Genomic DNA, 24,685 nt, shown 5'->3' on the forward strand with positions numbered 1-24,685 from the left:
CTCTTCACAATTCTCAGTTTGCTCTCTCCCACACCCTAGATGGCATAGCCCTGACTTGGGTTCCAGCTTTACAAAACCTTACATATCGAGGGTCCAGTACCATCTGACTGATTCTTTTTGTATTTATTTCAGCGTTCCAGGAGAGAGACTCTGACTATCCTAGATTGGGTCAAATATTGGTCCACAGTCTAATCAATTGTGCCTGTGGAGTTAAGTCCACATGGTGGGTAGGGTGGAGAACCAGAGCCAGTAGGTTAAGAAGGGAATATGTAAGGAAGAAATAATAGATATCTCTAGGACCAGAATTTTTCATATTTTTTATGTTAACTATATAAATTCTATCATATGATACTATCTATTCTATTTCCTTAACCATTATCCTTTTAGAGCATTTAAAAATTATTTTCAGTCTTTCACTGTTATAAAATAACTGCTAAATTGTTGTACATGTTTTTTTCCTTTGAATTATTTCCTCAAAATTAGGAAGTTGTCAAGCCAAAGAGTGAATATTTCTATGTTTTTTATATGTGAAAGTACTGCAACAACATACAAGGCCACCAGTAACTTTGTTTTTCTTCCTTTTAGGGTTTTCTGGAAACTGTATCGGCTGTGGAGAAAGAGGATTTCGGTATTTCACGGAATTTTCCAACCACATAAACTTGAAGCTCACCACCCAGCCAAAGAAGCAGAAGCACTTAAAGTACTACCTAGTCAGAAGCTCCCAGGGTGTACTGTCGAAGGGACCTCTCATCTGCTGGAAAGGTAGCGTCAAGTTCCGGGAGGGAACGGGAAGGGAATGTGAATGTTACGATAGTATTGATAAGTGACCCATACGGGGTTCAGAATCCAGGTGTGGAATAGATAAATATCCCAAGTTCAGAAGACAATCCAAAAATGTAAAGCCCTCTGGCAGGTTATTTGACTTGCTCCTTTTTGTTTTTTAATAGAAACTATTGAAATTTGGGAAAGGGCATTTCTCCTTGTACTTGTCACTTAGGGGTGTGGAATACAGCTCTTGGGGGAAAATGGGCTCTTTCTAGCTCTTCTGTCATTTAGAGACGACTTCAAAGTGTCAGTTTCCTGATCAGATGCTCTTTCTACTTTATTTAGGGTCTTTGGTAATTCTTGGGTCTTCATTTTTCTATTAGAACTAAGCAAACTTTGGAATAAATAATGCTCTCTTCATAATACCTGGGAAAAGGCAGTCTTAAGTTGACAAAGTTTTGTTCCTCTTCAGTTAGGAAGAACTTAAACTTATTTTTGAAAATAAATCCAGTTGAAATGTCACATCATCTTGTGGTTGATAGGAATTGCCACAAGTTCTGTACATTGTTTAATGTAGTGGGACATCTAATTCTTATTCTTTGGAGCAGTTTCTTAGATGCTGAGATTTCCCCTCCATTATTCATATTATTCTATTGTTAAAGACAATAGAATAATTGTCTTTAATATTTCTATTTGTTGTTTGTGCAAGATTTTGGCCTGACCATGAAAAATAGCATAGTAAATCCAAATTACAACTGAAGATTTGTTTCTGAATCTTTCACCATAATGACTCCTGGTTGCATTTGAGGAGAGATTATATAACTCCTTAGGAAATGGCTACATGTTCTGAGCCAGGGATCATCAGGACTGTGATCAGTGCTGTGACCACTAAATCGTAAGCATGGTAAATTATAGATAACTCTTTATCCTGATAAAATCTAAAGAATTTTCCTCTAGAAAAATCATTTTAAATGCCATGAACCCTAATAAAAGAGTAAAAATAGGATAGGTATCACCTCCCTGCCTTTTAACTGCCTTTTTTAGCTTTTGTTTTTAGCTTTGGTTGCATAAAATATTTTTAAGTTCTTATTTAGTGATCAGTGACAATTCACCTTTCTGGTAAATAATAACATTTGTGAAATAGTTTGTGATACAATGATCCTGGGTGGCTTCTGGAGCCTCACATTTATAGTCATTCTAGTTTGGAATTGGAATTGTATATATGTACATACCTATCAAACTACATATTTGCATATAATATACATAACATGGAGATATCCTTTTCAGTCAAAATACAGTAGCTCTTCAAGGAACGTCATAGATAGAAGGTTATAGAAAACTGCCTCTAACTTTTGCATGTATCCAATAAACTTGGAAATTTTCTAAAGGACCCACTATAATTAACTTTGTCATTTACAACCATTTATATTTCTTTTTCACATGCTACCTTTAAAGACTAATATAGTACAACATATAGTATAATTTGGTTGGAATTTAGAGCCCCGAAAACCTGTGACACAGGTTGTCACAGTATTTGCTATCTACCTGAATCAGTACAAAGTATTATTAAAATATTACACCAAAGCCTCAAGTAATATTGGCTCATTTAAAATGAAGCTTAGTTTTGTATGATCAGTAAGTACCTTGAATATTGTCTACCTATTTCCTCTAATAAGAACTGAGAATAATAAGAATTTGAGAATTTCTAATTTTTCTCCTCTGTGTATAATATTTTCTTTGCTTCTGTTTCTGGACATAAATTAAAGTTGAGTAGAGAAGGTTGAAGGCAGCCTAGAAGGACTCTAGATTACTATTCTACACGTAAATCAATCCTGGACAGAAGGTTAACTGGTGCTTGAAAGCTTATTTGGTTTTTATAAATTATTGATATTTTAACCTCAGTATTACCCATGAAACTAACATGACTATATAGGTTATGAGTAATTTTTCTCCTGGGAGCTAGTCTGTGAGGAACAAATGCCTAATTGTTCTTTGTAACTATTTCTTTGCCTTCCAAACATGACATTTGGCTCTAGGAAGACGAATTGTGTTCACCAGCTTGAACATTCTGTTGGAGTCAAGGTTGGGGAAGGGGAATCTCTGTTAAAGAAAGTGCTGCCGCTTGAGGAGCAGCAGTTTATTTTAGAGATTTTATGGATTGTGTCTCCCTCACCTGTTTTAACAGAATATTGTTTTCCTTACATAATGTGATTCTTACTCCTTTCTAGAATGTAGAAGCCGACAATCCTCTACCATTTGCCACTCTATTAAACCAAACTCTTCAGTGTCATCAACCGTGGCCCCAGAAAATGGCACAACTAATGGATACAAATCAGGATTCATTCAGACAGGTATTGGGTATTTTCTTTTGGAATTTCAAGTGGCAGATGTATATTTAATGAGGCATTTTAAACTTACTGTTGGCTGGTTTGAACTGACCTATTTTTAAATAGCGGTATTGAGTTACTATTAGAATTAGAACTCAGCATTGAGATGGATCAGTCTGTGGAGGAGCAGGACCCCAAATCCCAACAGCCCTGCCAATGCTAGGCAAGGCATGGAAAAAGGAACTGACAGTTGGTAGGGAATTTAGTTCAAGCATAGGGCCTGTCTCTAGAGGAGTCTGACAGGAGGCAATAAGTAGAAATACAGATGTGAGAGAAATCTGCATCATAGCCATCAGGTGGCATGTATTGGGGACATATTCATGAAGACTGGAATTCTACAGTAGGGCTCTAACTAGGCTTGCTCAACAGTATAGGGAGTATTACACCAACTTGGATACAAAGTAAAGTCCCAAAGTAGGATGAAGGATCACAGTGGAAGAATCTAGGACCTAGTTTCAGGTGGTACAAGATAGGAGCTTGGTTACAAATAACCAGATAAAATTTTAGTGCCTGAAACTAGGTTACAGTATCAGAGCTGGATCAGCAGAGTGGCTGATCTGATACTGAGCAGATGAGTTACTAGTCTAAAGCTTCTGAAAATTCCTCCAGTATAGAGGCCTGAACTCAGGTCAGGATAAGACTCCAGGGGGACTTAATGTTTCCAGGTGGCTGAAAGCCTGGAGGGCTGTAACTGAAAAGATAACTGCAGATAGTATTTGAGAAAATTACTCAGAACCAGTCTAGGTTATATCTTAGGCAAGAAGAAAAGTATTTTAAAAGAATTTGTGAATTTTTTTTCAGTTCAGTTGTTTTTTGAGACATGCTATTTTACCCACAAACTTCATAGCATATGTGCTTTGCCAGTATCCACTCAAACACAACAAGTTGAAAAAAAGGCTGTCTTTATTCATTTCACTACTTAGCATCCTCTTCCAAATTTATGTCAAATTTTAATGAGCTGGTAAATCGTTTGCACTTATTTTCAAGATGGAAGTGATTATTAGACTATGTTAACAACAACTGTAGTGATAATAAAGCTAACTTTATCTGGGGCACTTCTTGCTATGTGTCTGTACTCAGCTAAATCCACTTCATCCTGGGTTTTAAAAGTCTAACTTTTAAACTGTTCAAGAGATTTACATAGAGGCTGTAATTTAAGAGGAAAGAGAATATTCTAAATTCTCATTTAGAATAAATGAGAGAACATCATGTCACTAGGTATTGAAGAAAGAAAAAATTGGTATTGGGCTCTTGGCATTGAAAGATTAGCTTTCATTACAGTGATGTCTCTCCTAGAATTTGATTGATTCTGTAGTATATTTTCTGCCATGAGAACTTGGGGCTAATGAAATGCAATTTAAAAACTACAGTATTAGTAATGAATATTTACTTCATTCCAACAAAAACTTATCAAGTGTTTATTATGTTCTCAGATCCTTGTCAGAGGCTGTAAGGCAGGGTTCCAGTACTTGACTACTGGCTCCAATGACTTAAAAACCACTCATATAAGGGATAAAAGAATGATAAAACATGTTACCTTTTCTAAGAGGGAGAGGTGAATACATATAAATAACCAGCTGTACCTGAAAAAAATGAAAAAATACTGAAATGTTAATAAGTAGTAATGAAATGTTAATAAGCAGTTTTGATTATACAGAAGTATATTTTGAAAATGAATATTGCTCTGAATAGAGGAATTAAAGATTCAGGCTTAGCAAAGCCTCCTTCAGTTGCCACGAAGGGACACAGGCAAGACACTGACTGACTCACAGTGAACACAAGTGGCCAAGTGCTATGTCAGTATTCTTGTGTATCCCTTGTTGGGGTGAGAATGGTAATTTGACCATGAAATTACCTATTAATTTTAGATGCAATCCAGAGAATTTAATAGAAGATAGTGCCTTTAAAAGTAAAGCTTTGTGTCTAAAACTTTCTTCTTGACCAATTATGGAGTCTTCAGTGATAATTTTCCTATGTATTTTGAAAGTAATAGACTGTAAGAATTTTACCTTAGCCTATTATATCATTGCAAACATTAGAATATGCAGCATCTTCTTAGCAGGTAGAGATTCACCTTCCTGTAGGAGATTGTACCCTTCTTAATCTACAATCAGTGACTGCCTGTAATCAACATTTCTTAGCCTGAAATGTAGGTACACATGTTGCAAAGTATTTGAAGAGGGGATTAATTTACTATTTGCACAGCTTTATCTCACATTCCAGCTGCCAAGCTCTGGATGTTCTGTTCTGTCTGGCTTGCCACTTACATTTTGCATATTTTCTTTCAACATATCTGTGTGATTAATAATTCAAATTTTAGCCAACAATCCTGGTAAAATATTTTATGATTTTGACTGAAGGTGGCTACATAGTTATCTACCTACATTACACAGACATACCACATACAAACATATACACGTACATGTTATTGTGTTTAATAAGGACAAAAATTCAAGAACAGATGAAAAAATGGGAATTCCTTGGTGGTCCAGTGGTTGGGACTCCGCACTTTCACTGCTGAGGGCCCAGGTTCAATCCCTGGTCAGGGAACTAAGATCCCAGAAGCTGTGTGGCATGGCCAAAAAAAAAAAGGGAAAAAAGGAATAGATGAAAAAAACCTTTGCTTAACCCAAGATCTGGAAAGTTTCTCTTCCATGTTTTTTGTCTAAAAGTTTTATTGTTTTATCTCTTGCATTAAAGTCTGTGAGTCATGTTGAGTTAATTTTTTTGTGTGATGTGAGGTGAGCATCTAAATTCATTTTTTTGCATGTGGATATCCAATTGTCCCAGCACCGTCTATTGAACAGACTGTCTTTTTGTCAGTGAATTTCATTGACCTCATCAAAATTCAAAACTTTTACACTTCAAAAAGCAACATTAAGAAAATGAAAAGGCAATGATGGACTAGAAAAATACTTGCAAAACACATATTTAATAAAGGATTTGTATCCAGAATTTACAAAGAACTCTTACAACTCAGTCATAAGATGACCATCCAATCAAAACATGGGCAAAAGATTTGGAATAGAGATTTCTTCAGAGAACAGAGATTTCTTCAGAGAAATGGCCAATAATCACATGAAAAGATGCTCAACATCATTAGCTGTTAGGAAAATACAAATCAAAACCATAATAAGATATTAATTCTATCTACCCAGGAAAAATTAAGACGCGTCCTCACAAAAACTTACATACAAATGTTCATATGGAAGCATTATTCATTGCAGTCGAAAACTGGAAACAACCTGACTGTCAATATACTCGTGAATGGATAGACAAAATTGTGTATCCATACAATGGAATACCATGCAGCAATAATAAGGAACAAACTATTGACACATGCTACATCGTGAATGAACTTCAAAAACTTTATGCTGGGAATTCCCTGGCAGCCCAGTGGTTGAAACTCCGAGATTCCACCGCAGGGGGCTTGGGTTCGATCCCTGATCAGGGAACTAAGATCCCACATGCCTCAAGCTACGGCCAAAAAACAGAACAAAACAAAAACATTATGCTAGGTGAAAGAAACTAGACAGAAGAGACCACATATTATATGATTTCACTTATATGAAATGTCCAGAAAAAACAAATTTATAGAGACAGGAAATAGAATAGTGGTTGCCTGGGGCAAGGGGTGGGAATGAAAATTAACTGAAAGTGGGCATGAGGTTTCTTGCTGGGGGATAAAAATGTTCTAAAGCTGATTCATGGTAATGGTTGCACCACTTGGTCAAGTTATTAGAAATCATTGAACTGTACACTTGAATTGGGTATATTCTATGATAAGTAAAATATACCTTAAGCTGGGGGTTGGGGAGGAAAGATTAAAAAGCTGCTCTAAGAGAAAGGTGAAATCCTCTAGAGTGGCAATGTTTCTCCCTCATTTGAATCCAGTCTAATTTATTGAGTGTCTACTACAGAATGAGCAGTTTCAGACCAGATGGTAAACTGCACAGGACTTGGAATCAGAGTCTTGGTATTCAAATACTGCCCCTGATGTATATTGGCTGAGGCTTGGGATAAGCCACTCAATTGTTCTATGTCTTGGTTTTCTCATTTGTACAGCTAAAAATAACAATACCTATTTTGCAACTAAGGATTAGCTCAGCCTTGCTACTATACTTCTATTTGTGTGCCATTCTCCCAATTATAATAATTTGTTAACCATCTGCATTCTTTTATATGCTAGAAACTGTAAGTTCATTTTGTTTATCCCTATACCCCCTAGTACCTGGCAAATGCCTGGAAATAAATGGTGTTTTTTGTTGTTGTTGTTGTTTTTTCTTTTTTGGCTGCACCTCGCGGCATGTGGGATCTTAGTTCCCCAACCAGGATTGAACCTGTGGTCCCCTGCAGTGGAAGCACGGAGTTCTAACCACTGGATTGCCAGGGAATTCCCAATAAACATCATTTGAATTCCATTTTTATTTAAATTTTAAATTAGCATTTGGGGGATTGTTAACTTACTGGTGTGTACTCTTTTTCCAAATGAAGATAGTATGCTTATCTACCATTAGGAGGAAAATTAGCCCATAGGGCAGGACAGGGATGAGCCACCTAAACTCTGCCCCTGTGACTAATAGTGTAATTTTTAAGAAGATGCTATCAGGCAGGACCTGATATGACTTTATGACTTTCTTAGGCCCTGGGCACATTTGCCTAAAGTATTTAAAATTGTATTTTATGACTGTGTTGGTATAAAGATGAATATATTAATACTATATGCTACAATACTTTGTTAGACAAAAAGAAATTAAAACATTTCTTATGATTTTAAAAGAAATTAAAACGTTTTTGTGAACCCCTAGAAGTACTGTGGACCCAAGGCACTGACTTCTATGCCTAATGGAGAAGTTGGCCCTGTTATTGGAGCCATGTATTGCCCATGAAATGGGATTTTCCTCTGGATGAACCACTGTAGGCTTAAAATAATGTAAACCCCTTACCATCTAATCCTTGTGTATTAAAGAAGGAAGAACAACAGCAATGAAAGGACTTGCCCTATCATATATCAAGCTCATGAGGCTTTACTAATAAAGATAGAGTGGAGTTGGCACAGGGATAGACACAGAGCAGCAGAACAGAATAGGAAGTCCCCAGACAGATTCATATAACATGTGGGTATAGAGTGACTTGCACATTAGCAGAACCTTTTCTTTCAACAAATGGTCCTCAGAAGTTGGATATACTATGTGGAAGAACAATAAAACTGGACCCCTATTTTACTCTATACACAAAAATCAATTTCAGGTAGCTGGAGGATCTAAATGCAACAGGCAAAACTGTCAAGCTTTAAGAAGATATTGTAGAATATCTTAGATATTGTAGATATCTTAAAAGTAGAGACAAAAAGTGCGATCACAAGGGAAAAAACTGACGTTTCACTGTTTTTAGAAGGTGCTGTAGAGTTAAAAATCAAGCCATAAATTGAGAGAAGATATGTAATACATAAAACTAACCAAGGACTAGTACAAAGGACATATAAAGAATGCCTATGAATCAGTAAGAGAAAGACACATCAATAGAAAAATGAGCAAAGACTTCAAGCACCTCACGCAAGAGGAAAGCCAAGTGGCCAATAAATACATGAAAAGATGATTAATCACTTTCATAATTAGGGAAATTACATTAAAAATACAGTAAGATGCCATTATATACATGCCACACTGGCAATGATTTGAAGTGTGACAGCAGTAGATGTTGGCAAAGATTTCAAGCAACACAAACCATCATATGCTGCCGATAGGAGTGTTAATTGATGGCACCGCTTTGCAAGTAATTAGCAATACATAGAAAAGTAGAAAACATGCATATCCTATGATCTAGCTATTCCGCTCCCTAAGGAAACACTTGTGCATCCAGAGGTATGTACAAGACTGTTCAGAGTAGTGTTCTTTGCAAATGACAAACTGAACACAATTCAAATGTTCATCAACAATAGAATAGATAAATAGGTTATGATGTGTTTATATAATAAAATACCATTTGGCAATGAGAATGAACAAATAATACCTACATTGCATCCTGATGGAGGAATCTTCCAAAATGTTGAACAAAAATCTACTTACAGAAGACTCTATCCAATATGATTTTATTTCTGTTATGTTCAAAAATATGCAAAACTAAATTATTTTAGGAATACGTACATAGCACAGTGGTTGCCTCTGGGGAGACGGAAGGAGAAGGGATGGGGAAGAGCACAAAGGAGGCTACTGGCTGCTGGCAGTGTTTTTTTGTTTGTTGGTTTGTTTGTTTGCGGTACGCGGGCCTCTCACCCTTGTGGCCTGTCCTGCTACGGAGCACAGGCTCCAGACGCGCAGGCCCAGTGGTCATGGCTCACGGGCCCAGCCACTCTGCGGCATGTGGGATCCTCCCAGGCCGGGGCACAAACCCGTGTCCCCTGCATCGGCAGGCGGACTCTCAACCACTGTGCCACCAGGGAAGCCCTGGCACTGTTTTGTTTTGTTTTCATCCCTTGACTTGGATAGTGGTTATTTCCATAGGTATTTGCTTTATAATTATTTTTTCAATTAATTAATTTGTTTATTTATTTATTTTGGGCTGTGTTGGGTCTTCACTGCTACACGTGGGCTTTCTCTAGTTGCGGCGAGCGGGGGCTACCCTTCGTTGCAGTGCGCGGGCTTCTCATTTCTCATTTCTGTGGCTTCTCGTTGCAGAGCACGGGCTCTAGGTGCAAGGGCTTCAGTAGTTGTGACATGCAGCCTCAGTAGTTGTGGCTCACGGGCTCTAGAGCACAGGCTCAGTAGTCGTGGTGTGTGGGCTTAGTTGCTCCGCGGCATATGGGATCTTCCCGGACCAGAGCTCGAACCCATGTCCCCTGCATTGGCAGGTGGATTCCTAACCCCTGCGCCACCAGGGAAGTCCCTATAATAAATTTTTTTTTTTTTTTTTTTCTTTTTTTGTGGTACGCGGGCCTCTCACTGTTGTGGCCTCTCCCGTTGCGGAGCACAGGCTCCGGACCTCAGGCCCAGCGGCCATGGCTCACGGGCCTAGCTGCTCCGCGGCACGTGGGATCCTCCCGGACCGGGGCACAAACCCGCGTCCCCTGCATCGGCAGGCGGACTCTCGACCACTGCGCCACCAGGGAAGCCCCCTATAATTAATTTTTTAACTATACATAAATATTTTGTGAACTTGCCTGTATTTTGATATATCTCATTGGGAAAAAGGGCAAATTTACCCTTTCAAACTATGTATGTGTATGGTATGTAGTGTTACACTTTGAGAACAAGTGGTATCACAGGCCAGGGATCCTATGGTGTCATAGTAATGTTTCAGTCCTTTTGAGTTTTTCTATTTCCCACTGCATTGAATCTACTGTGGGGTTGTTGCTGTGGTGACAGAGCTGCAGCATGCAGCCCCACAGCTGACTTCCGTCTCCAAGAAGGGAAGGGACAGAGCCACCCCTGACAGAAATCTCTACGCGCTCGTGTTTTCCCCTCCCTGCAGTGTCTTGCCCTCCTCTCCTTTGCCTTCCAAGAGTTCAGAGCTCTCATGCTGCCCTCTGTTTGTCCAGAATATTTCATGATGTGCCACATTCAACCCAGGCCTTACTATTTTGTCTCCATTTGTCCCCCAACTACAATTCCTCTGTCCAGGGTGACAGCCTGTTAGAAAACAGTTTCCATTAGAATGTATTATTTAACTGTCCCTAAAATGTAACTGTGCTTGTCCCTTTCTTTTTTTGATTTGTCCTTTAGCCACTAAACTTCCTGAGGTCAGAATAATCAAAAGTTCCTCTAGCAGGTTTTTCTAAGCTTAGTTCCTCATGAATATTCAAATTATTACTTTACCAAAACACAGTCTCCTTTTTCCAAATGCGTTGGGAACCCTTTGGCTGGCAGATTTTCCCACTCCCAACCAGATACTGAGAACATGTAAGCTCTTCCTTTACACTGTATATTCCTTGGGTAGGGATTGTATCTTTGCTTTCTTCCCCTATTCTATCCCCAGAGCTTAGCATACTATCTGGCCTGCTGAAGAGGCTCAATAAGCATCTGATGAGTGAATGCATGGGTGGGGGAGAGGGAAGAAAGCCAGTGACCATACTCCTCTGAGGCAGGGCCAGTGAATGAGCTTGTGAGACTCCTATTGCCCACAAAAGAGAAAATGTAACTCGTTAGCAAGTATAAGGAAGAATGGCCCACTCTGCAGCAATGAAGTAGCTGCAAGTAATAACAATGAAAAGTCATTTTCACCAGTTGCATTAGCCACAATACTCTATTTTAAGTGATAATATACAGGGCTGGCAAGGATGTGGTAAGACCAACAATCTCAGACCTCAGGCTGGTGGAGGTCAACAGTGATATGATCTTTTAAGAAAGCAATTTGGCAATATGTAACAAGACCATTAAAATAGTTATATCCTCTACTCTAGTAATTTCACTTCAGAGGGCTTAGCCAAGAAAATAACCTAAAAGAAAGTCAAGATATTCACTGCAGTTATTCTTTATATTAGCATAAAAGGAAAAGCAATCTTTTAATATAGAAACAAATAAATCATAGCATACTCACATGACAAAGATGTCAAAAGATACTGTGCAACCACATAGGAAATAATCCTGTTAAGTAAAAAAAGTAATATTAAAACTCTATGGGGCTTCCCTGGTGGCGCAGTGGTTGAGAGTCCACCTGCCAATTCAGGGGACACGGGTTCGTGCCCCGGTCTGGGAAGATCCCACATGCTGTGGAGCTGCTGGGCCCGTGAGCCATGGCCGCTGAGCCTGCGCGTCCGGAGCCTGTGCTCCGCAACGGGAGAGGCCACAACAGTGAGAGGCCTGCGCACTGCAAAAAAAACAAAAAACAAAAAACTCTATGGGTATTTTTGTTATATCATGTAAAAAATATAACATGGATAAAACATAGAAGGGCATACACTAGAGAATAAACAATGGTTTGTGGGAGAAGTGAGCTTTTAACATGTTTGTTTCTATTTCTGAATTTTCCTTTATGTCATATTTTTCATAGTTAAGCACTAAAAATTCTCAGGATTAAGCCAAATGTATAGGTCAGTAGAAAAGACCTGGTTTTCACAATCTCCAACATTCTTTATAGGAATGCTGTGTAGGAATAAGAACCAGTACATAACATAGACACATCCAAGCTACAGCTAGAAGGTAACAAAACCAGAATTTGAACTTTCCCTGCTCACTAGTGACAATTTTATTAGGCAATTTCTGGGTTATACATAGGTGATATTGATCTCTACCTAGAATTATGTAAAATGTTCCTGTGTTTCAAATTTCAAGGCAGGAGGAATGTGAAGAGGAGAGGGGAGCACTAGGGTTGAAAAATCCATAGAGATCAACTCAATATCCACTTTTGGCCAAAATAAATAAAAAGGGAGTAAATTTACCCTCCCACCTGAAACAACCAGAAAAAAAAAAAGACAAAACTACATGAAAAATGATTTTTAAGACACTGTCATCAGGCAACAAATGACATTAATTCCTGATCAACAGGAAACAAGTAAATGTGAGTCTAACCATTTTCCCAGCTTACTGCTTGGAGAGTTTCCAGACCATGATGCAGGAGGGGGAACTGTGGTAGAGCCCAATAGGTCCACTAAGTTGAGTAGAAGAAACTGAGAGTGAAGGGAGACCAAAGCAGCTAGAGTTCATTGTACCAAGTGCCAGAAGGGAGAGAGCTGCACAGAGAGAGAGAACCCGAGTTGTGCAGAAGTTCCCCTGAAATGTTCAACATAGTACTGGTTGATGCATGCATGTGAGCAAACTACTCAGGGCTGGTAAAAAGTACCATCCAAAAGAATGAGAGGGAACATTCACACAGGGCCAGGGCCAGGGACTGTTCCCACCAGCTAGACAGGAAAACCTCACAATTTATCAGGCATTGGTTGGAATACTAAGGAGTGTCTTATCTCAGTAATAGAGAATACTTAGCCCTAGACTGAGCACTACTTCAAAACTGCAAAAAAAAAAAAAAAAAAAAAAAAAGTATCAAATTGTTTCCAAGTAATTTAACTGCATTCCAGAGTAAAGCTCAAGAATATTTATAGGCAAACTTCCAATTATAAGGAAAATAAGTACTAGGGATGTAATGTACAACACGATAAATATAACTAACACTGCTGTATTATATATATGAAAGTTTTAAAGACAGTAAATCCTAAGAGTTCTCATCACAAGGAAAAAGATTTTTTCTTTTTCTTTTATTTTGTGTGTATATGAGTTGATGGATGTTCACTAAACTTCTTGTGGTAGTCATTTCATGATGTATGTAAGTCAAATATTATGCTGTACATCTTAAACATACACAATGCTCTATGTCAATTATATCTCCATAAAACTAGAAGAAGAAGAAAAACTACTTACAGGAATATCCAGCATCCTACAAGATAAAATTAACAATGCCTGACATTCAGTCAAAAATTACTAGGCATGCAGAGGCAGGGAAACACAATTAATATTGAGGAGACTCATTAATCAATCAAACTAACCCAGAACTGACACAGATGTCAGAATTAGCAGAAAAGGACGTCAAAACAGTTATAAATATATCTCATATTTTCAAAAAATTAAGTAAACATTGAAAATATTAGAAAGACCCAAAATGAACTTCTCAAGGTGACAACTATGGTGCTTGAAATGAAAAATACACTGGATGTGATTAACAACAGATTAGTCATTAGGGAAGAAAAGATTAATAATTTGAAGACATAGTAATAGAAACTGTCCACTGTGAAACACAGAGAGAAAAAATAAAATAAAATAAACTGAAAAGAGCATTAATGAGCTATGGAACAACTACAAGCAGCTTTTTATACTGAAACTGGAGTGCCTGAAGAGTGGGGGTGGGGGAGACAAAAAATATTTGCAGAAATAAAGGACAGAAACTTCCCAAACTTGATGAAACTTATAAACCCACAGATCCAAGGAGTTCAATGAATCCCCAGCACAGAAATATATAGAAAACCACAACAAAACATGTCATAATAAAATTGTTTAAAGCCAACAATAAAGAGAAAATCTTAAAAACAGCAAGAGAAAAATTCCTCTGTTATGTACAGAGGAACTAAAATAAACATGACATTATACTCTAATGGGAAACAGTATAAATAAGACAGAGGAGCAACATCTTTAAAGTACTGAAAGCTAAGAACTGTCAACCTAGAATTCCATACTCAGCAAAAATATCTTTCCAAAATGAAGGTGAAATAAAGATATTTTCAGACATACAAAATATGAAAGAATTCACCACCAGCAGATTCACACTATAAAAAAATGCTAAAGGAAGTCACTCATATAGATGGACAATAATACCAGACAGAAGAAAATCTGAACCTTTACAAAGGATTGAAAACCACTGAGAGAGGTAACTACCTAGGTAAATATATACATTTTTTCTTATTATTTAAATCTATTTAAAAGATAATTGACTTATACAAATATAATAATATATTATGAGGTTTATAATGTATGGAAAAGTAAAATGCATGATGATAGCAAAAGGCCAGGAGGGGAGATATAGAATATATTGTAAAATTCTTGTACTATATATACATGAAGTTGTATAATGCCACTTGAGGTTAGACTGTGATAAGTTAAGATATATACTATAAACTCTAAATCAACCACTAAAAAACCTAAGAGTTATAGTTAATAAGCTACAAGGAAGATAAAATGGAATCATAAAAATACTTAATTAACCCAAAAGAAGGCTGAAAAGAGGAAAAGGGAGACAAAAAATAAATGCAACAAGTTAGAAAATGAATAGCAAGATGAAAGACTCAGATCAAACCACATCAAGAATCACATTAGGGCTTCCCTGGTGGCACAGTGGTTGAGAGTCCGCCTGTCAGTGCAGGGGACATGGGTTCGTGCCCCTGTCCAGGAAGATCCCATATGCCACGGAGTGGCTGGGCCCATGAGCCATGGCCGCTGAGCCTGCGTGTCTGGAGCCTGTGCTCCGCAACAGGAGAGGCCACAACAGTGAGAGGCCCGCGTACCGAAAAAAAAAAAAAAAAGAATCACATTAAATGTAAATGATCTAAACACCCCCACTCAGGGAATTCCCCAGCAGTCCAGTGGTTAGGACTCCACACTGTCACTGCTGAGGGCACGAGTTTGATCCCTGGTCAGGGAACTAAGATCCTGCAAGCCGTGTGGTGCAGCCAAATGAAAGTAATAATAATAATAAAAAAAATTTTTTAAATAAAAAAAACACCCCCACTCAAAGGCAAATATTACCAGATTGGAAAAAAGTAAGACCCGACTCTATGCTGCTTACATGAAATACAATTAAAATAAAAAGACACAAACAGGTAAAAGGTAAAAGTATTTTTCAAATCTACCATGCTAACAGTAGTCAAAAGAAACCTTGAGTGGCTATATTAGTATCAGGCAAAATAGATTTTGGGACAAAGAATATTACCAAAGATTAAAGAGGTAACCTCATAATGATAAAAGGATAAATTAATCAAGAGGCCAGAGCAATCCTAAACATTTATGCACCTAACAACAGAGCTTCAAAATACATGAAGCAAAAACTGATAGAATTATTTTAAGAAATACATAAATCCACAGTTATAGCTAGGTATTTCAGTACTTCTCTCTCAACAATTGATAGAACAGGTAAACAGAAAATCAATAAGGATATAGAATATCAACAACAGTATCAACCCACTTGACCCAGTTGACATCTATGGAACACTTCATGCATCAACAGCAAGATACACATTCTCCTCAAGTTCACATAGAACATTTTCCAAGTCAGAGAAAAAAGACATTTTACATACAGAGGAACAGAAATAATTATGTTATCATGGTTATGGGCCATAAAACAAGCCTTAATACACTTGAAAGTATTCAAATAGTACAAAGAATATTCTTTGCCCAAAGTGAAATTGCACTAGAAATCAATAATAGAAAGATTTCTGGAAAACCTCTAAATATTTGAAAACTAAATAACATGCTTATAAATAATCCATCGATCGAAAGGGAAATTAGCAATATTTTGAATGGAATGGAAATGAAAAAGAACATATCAGAATTTGTGGGATGCCACTAAAGCAGTATTTAGAGGGGAATTTATAGCACTAAACTTGTATTAGAAAAGAAGAAATCTCTTGAGTCAATGAACTTAGCTTCCACTTTAAAAAACTAGGAAAAAGAAGACAAAATTAAAACCAAAGTAAAGAGAAGAAAGGAAATAATAAAGATCAAAGTGGCAATCAGTGAAACAGAAAACAGAAAAACAGTGGAAAAATTGATAAAACCAGAAACTACTTCTTTGAGAAAATCAGTAAAATTGATAAAGCTCTAACTAGACAGAGAAAAAAGAAAGAGAAGACACAAATTACCTATATCGGGAATGAGAGAGGTGACATCACTGTAGATTTGAAAGATATTAAAAGGATAATAAGGGAATGTTAGGAACAGTTTTATACCAATAAATTTGACAACTTAGATGAGATGAACAATTTCCTTGAAAGACACAAATTATAAAAGCTTACATGAGAAGAAATACACATGAATAGCCCAATATCTATTAAATACATTGAAAATGTGGTTAAAATCTTTCCTAAAAAAGCAAAACAAAACAAAACAAAAACCTCTAAAATGGGCAGAAGACCTAAATAGACATTTCTCCCAAGAAGATATACAGATTGCCAACAGACACATGAAACAATGCACAACATCACTAATCATTAGATAAATGCAAATCAAAACTACAATGAGGTATCACCTCACACCAGTCAGAATGGCCATCATCAAAAAATCTACAAACAATAAATGCTGGAGAGGGTGTGGAGAAAAGGGAACCCTCTTGCACTGTTGGTGGGAATGTAAACTGATACAGCCACTATGGAGAACAGTATGGAGGTTCCTTAAAATACTAAAAATAGAACTACCATATGACCCAGCAATCCCACTACTGGGCATATACCCTGACAAAACCATAATTCAAAAAGAGTCATGTACCACAATGTTCATTGCAGCTCTATTTACAATAGCCAGGACATGGAAGCAACCTAAGTGTCCATCGACAGATGAATGGATAAAGAAGATGTGGTGGGAGACGCAAAAGGGAGGGGATATGGAAACATATGTATATGTATAACTGATTAAATTTGTTATAAGGCAAAAAATTAAAAAAAAAAAGAAGATGTGGTGCATATATACAATGGAATATTACTCAGCCATAAAAAGAAACGAAATTGAGTTATTTGTAGTGAGGTGGATGGACCTAGAGTCTGTCACACAGAGTGAAGTAAGTCAGAAAGAGAAAAACAAATACCGTATGCTATCACATATATATGGAATCTAAAAAAAAAATGGTTCTGAGGAACCTAGGGGCAGGACAGGAATAAAGACACAGATGTAGAGAATGGACTTGAGGACACAGGGAGGGGGAAGGGTAAACTGGGATGAAGTGAGAGAGTGGCATGGACTTATATATACTACCAAATGTAAAATAGATAGTTGGTGGGAAGCAGCCGCATAGCACAGGGAGATCAGCTCTGTGCTTTGTGCCCACGTAGAGGGGTGGGATAGGGAAGGTGGGAGGGAGATGCAAGAGGGAGGAGATATGGGGATATATGTATATGTATAGCTGATTCACTTTGTTATAAAGCAGAAACTAACGCACAGTTGTAAAGCAATTACACTCCAATAAAGATGTTAAAAAATAAATAAATAAAATAGCTACGAAAACCTTAAAAAAAAAAAAAACGCTTTAGGCCCAGATGGCTTTACTGGTAGATTCCACCTTTAAGGAAGAAATAATACCAGTTCTACACAACTTCCAAATAATTGAAGAGAATGGACTACTTCCTAACTCATTCTAGCCAGCATTACATTGATACCAAAATCAAAGACATTATAAGAAAAGTTCAAACCAATATCCTTCATGAAATAAATACAAAATTTGGTAAGAAAATGTTAGCATATTGAACCCAACAATATGTTAAAAGGATAATATATCATAACCAAGTAGAGTTTATCCTAGGAATGCATGATTGGTTTAACATTTGAATACCAATCAATGTAATTTACCATGTTAACAAACTAAACTAAAACCATATGATTATCTCAACAGATGCAGAAAAAAGCTTTGACAAAATTCAATATTTATTCCTGATAAAGACTCTTAACAAACTAGGAAAAGAAGGGAACTTCCTCAACCTGATAATGGTCATCTGCAAAAAAACCCCACAGCTAACATACTTAGTGATAAAAGACTAAATCCTCTCTCCCTAAGATCAGAACAAGATAGGCATGTCTGCTCTTACTACTTTTGTTCAATATTGTACTGCAGGTTCTAGCCAGTGCAGTCAGGCAAGGATAAAAAAAAAAAGACATCCAATTTGGAAATGAAGAAGTAAAACTGCCTTTATTCATAGACAGTAGATTTTCTATGGAGAAAATCCAATGAAATCTACAAAAATGCTACTAAAACTAAGTGAGTTTAGCAACATTGCAGGATACAAGATCAATATAAAAATATCAATTGTACTTCTATATATCAACAATGCATTATCAGAAATTAAGATTTTTAAAATAACTACCATTTATAATAGCATTAAAAACATGAAAAAAAAAAAAAGGGCTTCCCTGGTGGCACAGTGATTGAGAGTCTGCCTGCTAATGCAGGGGACACGGGTTCGTGCCCCAGTCAGGGAAGATCCCACATGCCGCGGAGCAGCTAGGCCCATGAGCCATGGCCTCTGAGCCTGCGCATCTGGAGCCTGTGCTCTGCAACAGGAGAGGCCACAACAGTGAGGCCCGCGTACCACAAAAACAAAACAAACAAAAAAAAAACATGAAATATTTAGGGATAAATCTGACAAATGGTATGAAAGAACTGTGCCCTGAAAACTAGAAAACAATGCTGAAAGTGAAGGAGACCTAAATAAATTGGAGAGACATCTCTTGTTCATGGGTTGGAAGACTAATATTGTTAAGATGTCAGTTTTCTCCAAATTGACCTATAGATTCAACACAATCCAACCCAAAATCTCAGAGGCTTTTTTTTTCTTTTGTTAGAAGTTGAGAAGCTAATTCTAAAATTTATATGGAAATGCAAATAAATTAAAATAGCCAAAACAACTCTGAAAAAAGAAAGAAAAAGTTGGAAGGCTAACACTACCTGATTTCAAGGATTATTATAAAGTGACAGTAATCAAAACAGCATGGTACTGGTGTGAAGATATTCTACAAATAGATCAATGGGACAGAATAGAAAGTCTAGAAACAAACACACGTGTATGTACCTTTAACAAAGACAGAAGGCAATACAGTGAGGAAAGGATAACCTTATTAACATGTGGTTCTGAAACACTTGGATGTAAATATGAAAAAACATGAACTTCAATCCATACCACATACAAGATAATTCAAATGGGCCATAGGTCTAAGTGTAAAACTGAAAACTATAAAACTTCTAAAAGAAAAGGTAGAAAAAAATACTTGTGACCTGGGTTAGGCAAAGATTTCTTATATACAACATGAAAAGCACAAACCATAAAAGAACAGATTGATATATTGGACTTCATTAAAATTTAAAACTTCTGCTCCTCAGAAGACACTGTTAAGAGAAAGAAAAGACAAGCCCCAGCCTGGATGAAACTCTCTGCAAAGCATATACAGGAATCATATCCAGAAAAAGACTTTTAAAAACTCAATGATAAGAAAATAACCTAATTTTTAAAATGTGCAAAAGATATATGATGGCAACTAAGCACATGAAAAGATGCTTAACACCATTAGTCATTGGGAAAATGCAAATTAAAACAACAATGGAATTTTCCACATACTTAGAATGGCTAAAATTAAAAGACTGACTATACCAAGTGTTGGTGTGGGTGTGGAGGAATTGGAACTCTTGTACACTGCTGAGAATGTAAAATAGTAAAACCACTTTGGGAAACAGTTTGACAGTTTCTTAAAAAGTTAAACATACACCTACCAGATAGTCTACCCATTCCATTCCTAGATATTTACCCAAGAGAAAAGGAGTATATTCCACAAACATTTGTGCACAAATGTTCATAGCAGCGTTATTTGTAATAGCCAAAAACTGGGAACAACCCAAATGTCCATCCAGGTGAATGTTTATCCAGGTGAACAGATAAATAAGTTGTTATATACAACTCAATAAATAGTGATGAGCTATTGATATTCATAACAATATGGATGGATTTCAAAATGATTAAGGCAATAATTCACTCAAAAGAAGCCAGACAAAAGAAAAAGATAATTCTATTTGTATAAAACTCTAGGAAATGCAAACTAATCTAAAGCAGCTCAGGGAATTCCCTGGCAGTCCAGTGGTTAGGACTCCATGCTTCCACTGCTGGGAGCTGATGTTCAATCCCTGGTCGGGAACTAAGATCCCACAAGCCGTATGGCCAAATAAATAAATAAATAAAGCAGATCAGTGATTGTTTAGAGCAAGGAAAACACAGGAAAGAGGGATGACAAGGAGATTTAGAGGTGATGAATGTGTTCACTATTTTGACTGTGGTGATGGTTTCACAAGTATATATATATGTCAAAACTTATCAGATTGCATACCTTAAGTATGTGCTATTTATTGTCAATTATGCCTCAATAAGGCTGTTTAAAAAATGAATAGTGTAAGAACAGGTTAGGAAGATACCTGATTTAACATTAATTATAGGGGTAATTGTGTTTTAATTATCATGTTTTAATTAAATACTACTTTTTGAGTCAAAAGTGAAATATGGCTGACAAATAAATGATGCAGCCTCAGCATGCATTGATAGAAATATTGTTTCTTATTAGAAGAACATTAATTGCAGTCTGAATGTGAAAATAGGTCCAGAGTACTTTACTCGGGAAAGAAGCAAATTATGTAGGCTAAGTTTAATACAGGTGCCAAGGGCAAAAAGAGAGCTTGTAAAGATTTAAGCTCTCAAGCATCTGGAAAACACTTAAGATTTAGCAAGACAAATATTTATTGAATATCTACTGTGTTCTAGGCACTTGCTAAATATGTTAATCACTACCATGAGGTAAGTTTTAGGACCATTTTGCAGATCGTGAATCAGAATCTCAGAAAAGGTTAATATTTTGTTTTTTTTAAAAAAGAGTTATTAAGTGAGAAAACCAGAATTCAGATTCTTTCAACTTGCTACTTAAATGGCTGCCTTTTAAAAAAATTTATTTATTTTGTTTTATTTTTGGCTGTCTTGGGTCTTCGTTGCTGTGAATGGCTTTCTCTAGCTGCGGCAAGAGGGGGCTACTCTTCGTTGCAGTGTGTGGGCTTCTCATTGTGGTGGCTTCTGTTTGTTGTGGAGCACAGGCTCTAGGAGCGCAGGCTTCAGTAGTTGCAGCATGCGGGCTCAGTAGTTGTGGCTCGTGGGTTCTAGAGCGCAAGCTCAGTAATTGTGGCACACGGGCTTAGTTGCTCCGTGGCATGTGGGATCTTCCCGGAGCAGGGCTCGAATTCGTGTTCCCTACATTGGCAGGCAGATTCTTAACCACTGCGCCAGCAGGGAGGTCCACATTGCTCCCTTTTTTAGAAAGTTTTCCCCCCCCAGTGATTTTGCACTAACAGAGAATTATTGAACTATTGTATAAAGAGGATAAGGAAGTCGTTTTGGCTTCTCTTTTTCCACTCTATTTCTTTAACCATGATGTGGCAGACATTGTGCCAGGATCTGGGAATGCCCTCAAGGAGCTCATGACCTAGTGGGAAAAATAGGAAATTACAAACTCCTACAACATAGAGCATAGAGCTGTGACTTGCTCAAGGAATTTTCCAAGTTTGCAAATCCTCCAGTGCTTACAAGTTCACTAGTAGAGATAATCAGGCCTTGGTGAGATACAGATGCTGGGCAATCAGCTTCTTACTCACTATCTAAGCACCAGATTCTGCACAACAGCCTACAGTTCAGATTCATGTCTGAGCAAGATCACAGGTTATTGCATTTTGGACATTGGGGCTGCTCCCAAATAATCAAAACCACTAGTGTTAAATGCTGAATATGCCAATGTCACCATACCTGATAAATTCAAGAATAGAAGCATGTGCAAGGTGGTAAAGATTAGGGAATAACATAAAAGGATTTACATTTTGGAAAGTTAACTCTGACCTTACCTAATGCCTAACTGTGATTCCTGACTACATGCTCACAGCATATGGCCTTTTGTGACTGGCTTTTTTCACTTGACATAATGTTTTCAAGGTTCATCCACGTTGTAGCATGTATCAGTACTTCATTCCTTTTTGCTGCTGAAATATCCCATTTTATGGATATACCATATTTTATTTTTCCATTTATTTGTTCATGGACATTTAGGTTGTTTCTATTTTGGGGCTATTATGAATAATCCTGCTATGAACATTTGGGTACAGATTTTTGTATGGGCATGTGTTTTCACTTCCCTCTCATTTTATAGCTAGGAGTGGAATTGCTGAGTCATATGGTAACTCTGTGTCTATCCATTTGAGAAATTATTTTCCAAAGTGGCTGCACCATTTTACATTCCTACCAGTAATGTGTGAGGGTTCCAATTTCTCCATATCCTGGTCAACACTTGTTATTGTCTGTCTTGTTTTGTTTTAGCCATCCTAGTGGGTGTAAAGTAGTATCTTATTGTGGTTTTGATTTGTGTTTCTCCAATGGCTAATGATGTTGAGCATGTTTTCATGTGCTAATTGGCTATCTGTACATCTTCTTTGGAGAAGTGTCTATTACAAATCATTTGCCCATTTTTCAGTTGGGTTATTGGTCTTTCTATTATTGAGTTGTAAGAGTTCTTTATACATTCTGGATACAAGTCCTTTACCAGATATATGAGTTACAAATATGTCTCCCACTCTATGAGTTGTCTCTTTACTCTCTTGATGGTGCCCTTTGAAGCACAAAATTTTTTTATCATGATGAAGTCCAATTCATCTATTTTTTCTTTCTTTTGTTGCTTGTACTTTTGGTGTCACATCTAAGAAACCATTGCTTAATCCAAGGCCATGAAGATTTACTGCTATGTTTTCTTCTAAGAGTGTTATAGTTTTAACTCTTACATTTAGATCTATAATCCATTTTTGGTTAATTTCTGTATATGGTGTGAGGAAGAGGTCCAACTTCATTCTTATGCATGTGGATATCCAGTTTTCCCATAACATTTGTTGAAAAGACTATTTTTTAATACATTGAATTTTCTTGGCACTCACTCATTTCAAAATTCATTTGCCCATTAAATATAAGGTTTTATTTCTGGATTCTCAATGCTATTCCAATGATCTGTACATCTTTCATTATACCAGTGCTGCACTGATTGATAATTGTAGCTTTGTATGAAGTTCTGAAATGGGTAAGTATGAATCCTCTAGCTTTGCTTTTCTTTTTTGAGATTATTTTGGCTATTCTGGGCCCCTTGCATTTCCATATGAATTTTAGAATTAACTTGTCAATTTCTACAACGAAACCAGCTTGAATTTTGTTATGGCTTGCTGAATCTATTGAATCTGTAGAACAATTTGAAAAGTATTGCCATATTAACAATGTTAAGTCTTCCAATCCATGAGCATGGAATGTCTTTCCATTTATTTAGGGCTTTAAAAATTTCTTCTAACAATGTTTTATAGTTTTCACAGTATAAGTTTTACACTTCTCTTACTAAATTTATTCCTAAGTAGTTATTTTTTCTGATGCTATTGTAAATGGAACTTTTAATCTTAATTTCATTTTTGTGTTGTTCATTGCAAGTGCATAGAAATACAATTGACTTGTATATTGATCTTGTATCCTGAAACTTTGGTGAATTCATGTATTACTTTAGTAGTTTTATAGTGTATTCCTTAGTATTTCCTTTTTGTCCATTTTATCTGAGTCATCTAATTTGATGTCTTTATGAGTTAAGTAGGGCTGCCATAACAAAATAGCACAGACTGAGTGGCTTAAACAACAAAAATTAATTTTCTCACAGTTCTGGAAGTTGCAAGTCCAAGATCAAGGTGCAGCAGGATGTTTTTTTTTTTCTGAGGCCTCTTTCCTTGGCTTGCAGATAACCAGCTGCCTTCTTACTATATCCTCACATGGCCTTTCCTCTGTGCATGCACATCCCTGTTGTCTCTTCCTCTTTTTTAAAGGACACCAGTCATATTAGATTAGAACTCTACCCTTATGACCTCATTTAACCTTAATTACTTCTTTAAGGACTCTATATACTGTCACATTCTAAGAGAGGTTAGGGCTTCAACATATGATTTGTGGGGACAGGGGCACAATTCAGTCCATAACAAAGGCATACAATTGTTCATAGTATTCCTCTATAATTCTTTTTATTTCTGTAGGTTTGCTAGCAATGCCCTCTTTTTCACTCTTGACTTTAGTAATTTGCATCTTTTCTCTTTATTTCTTGGTCATTCTGGCTAAAGTGTTGTCAATTTTGTTGATCTACTCAAAGAACAAACTTTTGGTTTTGCTGATTTTCACTATTGTTTCTCTATTCCCTACTTCATTCATTTCTGCTTTAGTCTTTATTATTTCCTTTCTTCTGCTTATTTTGGGTTTAGTTTACTTT

At 36.8% G+C, this 24,685-nt stretch overlaps 1 protein-coding gene across 1 annotated transcript in view; it reads left to right on the forward strand.

Annotated features, from left to right (window-relative positions):
- The window catches only part of GREB1L (GREB1 like retinoic acid receptor coactivator), a 272,602-nt gene that overhangs the window by 167,946 nt on the left and 79,971 nt on the right, over positions 1–24,685 (forward strand). Inside the window, exons 6-7 of the mRNA XM_082640432.1 lie at positions 586–762; positions 2,994–3,116. Of these exons, the coding sequence (XP_082496558.1) occupies positions 586–762; positions 2,994–3,116 (300 nt within the window). The remainder of the gene's footprint in view (positions 1–585; positions 763–2,993; positions 3,117–24,685) is intronic.

Source organism: Mesoplodon mirus, assembly GCF_964341445.2.
Source record: "Mesoplodon mirus genome assembly, chromosome: 13".
Taxonomy (NCBI): domain Eukaryota; kingdom Metazoa; phylum Chordata; class Mammalia; order Artiodactyla; family Ziphiidae; genus Mesoplodon; species Mesoplodon mirus.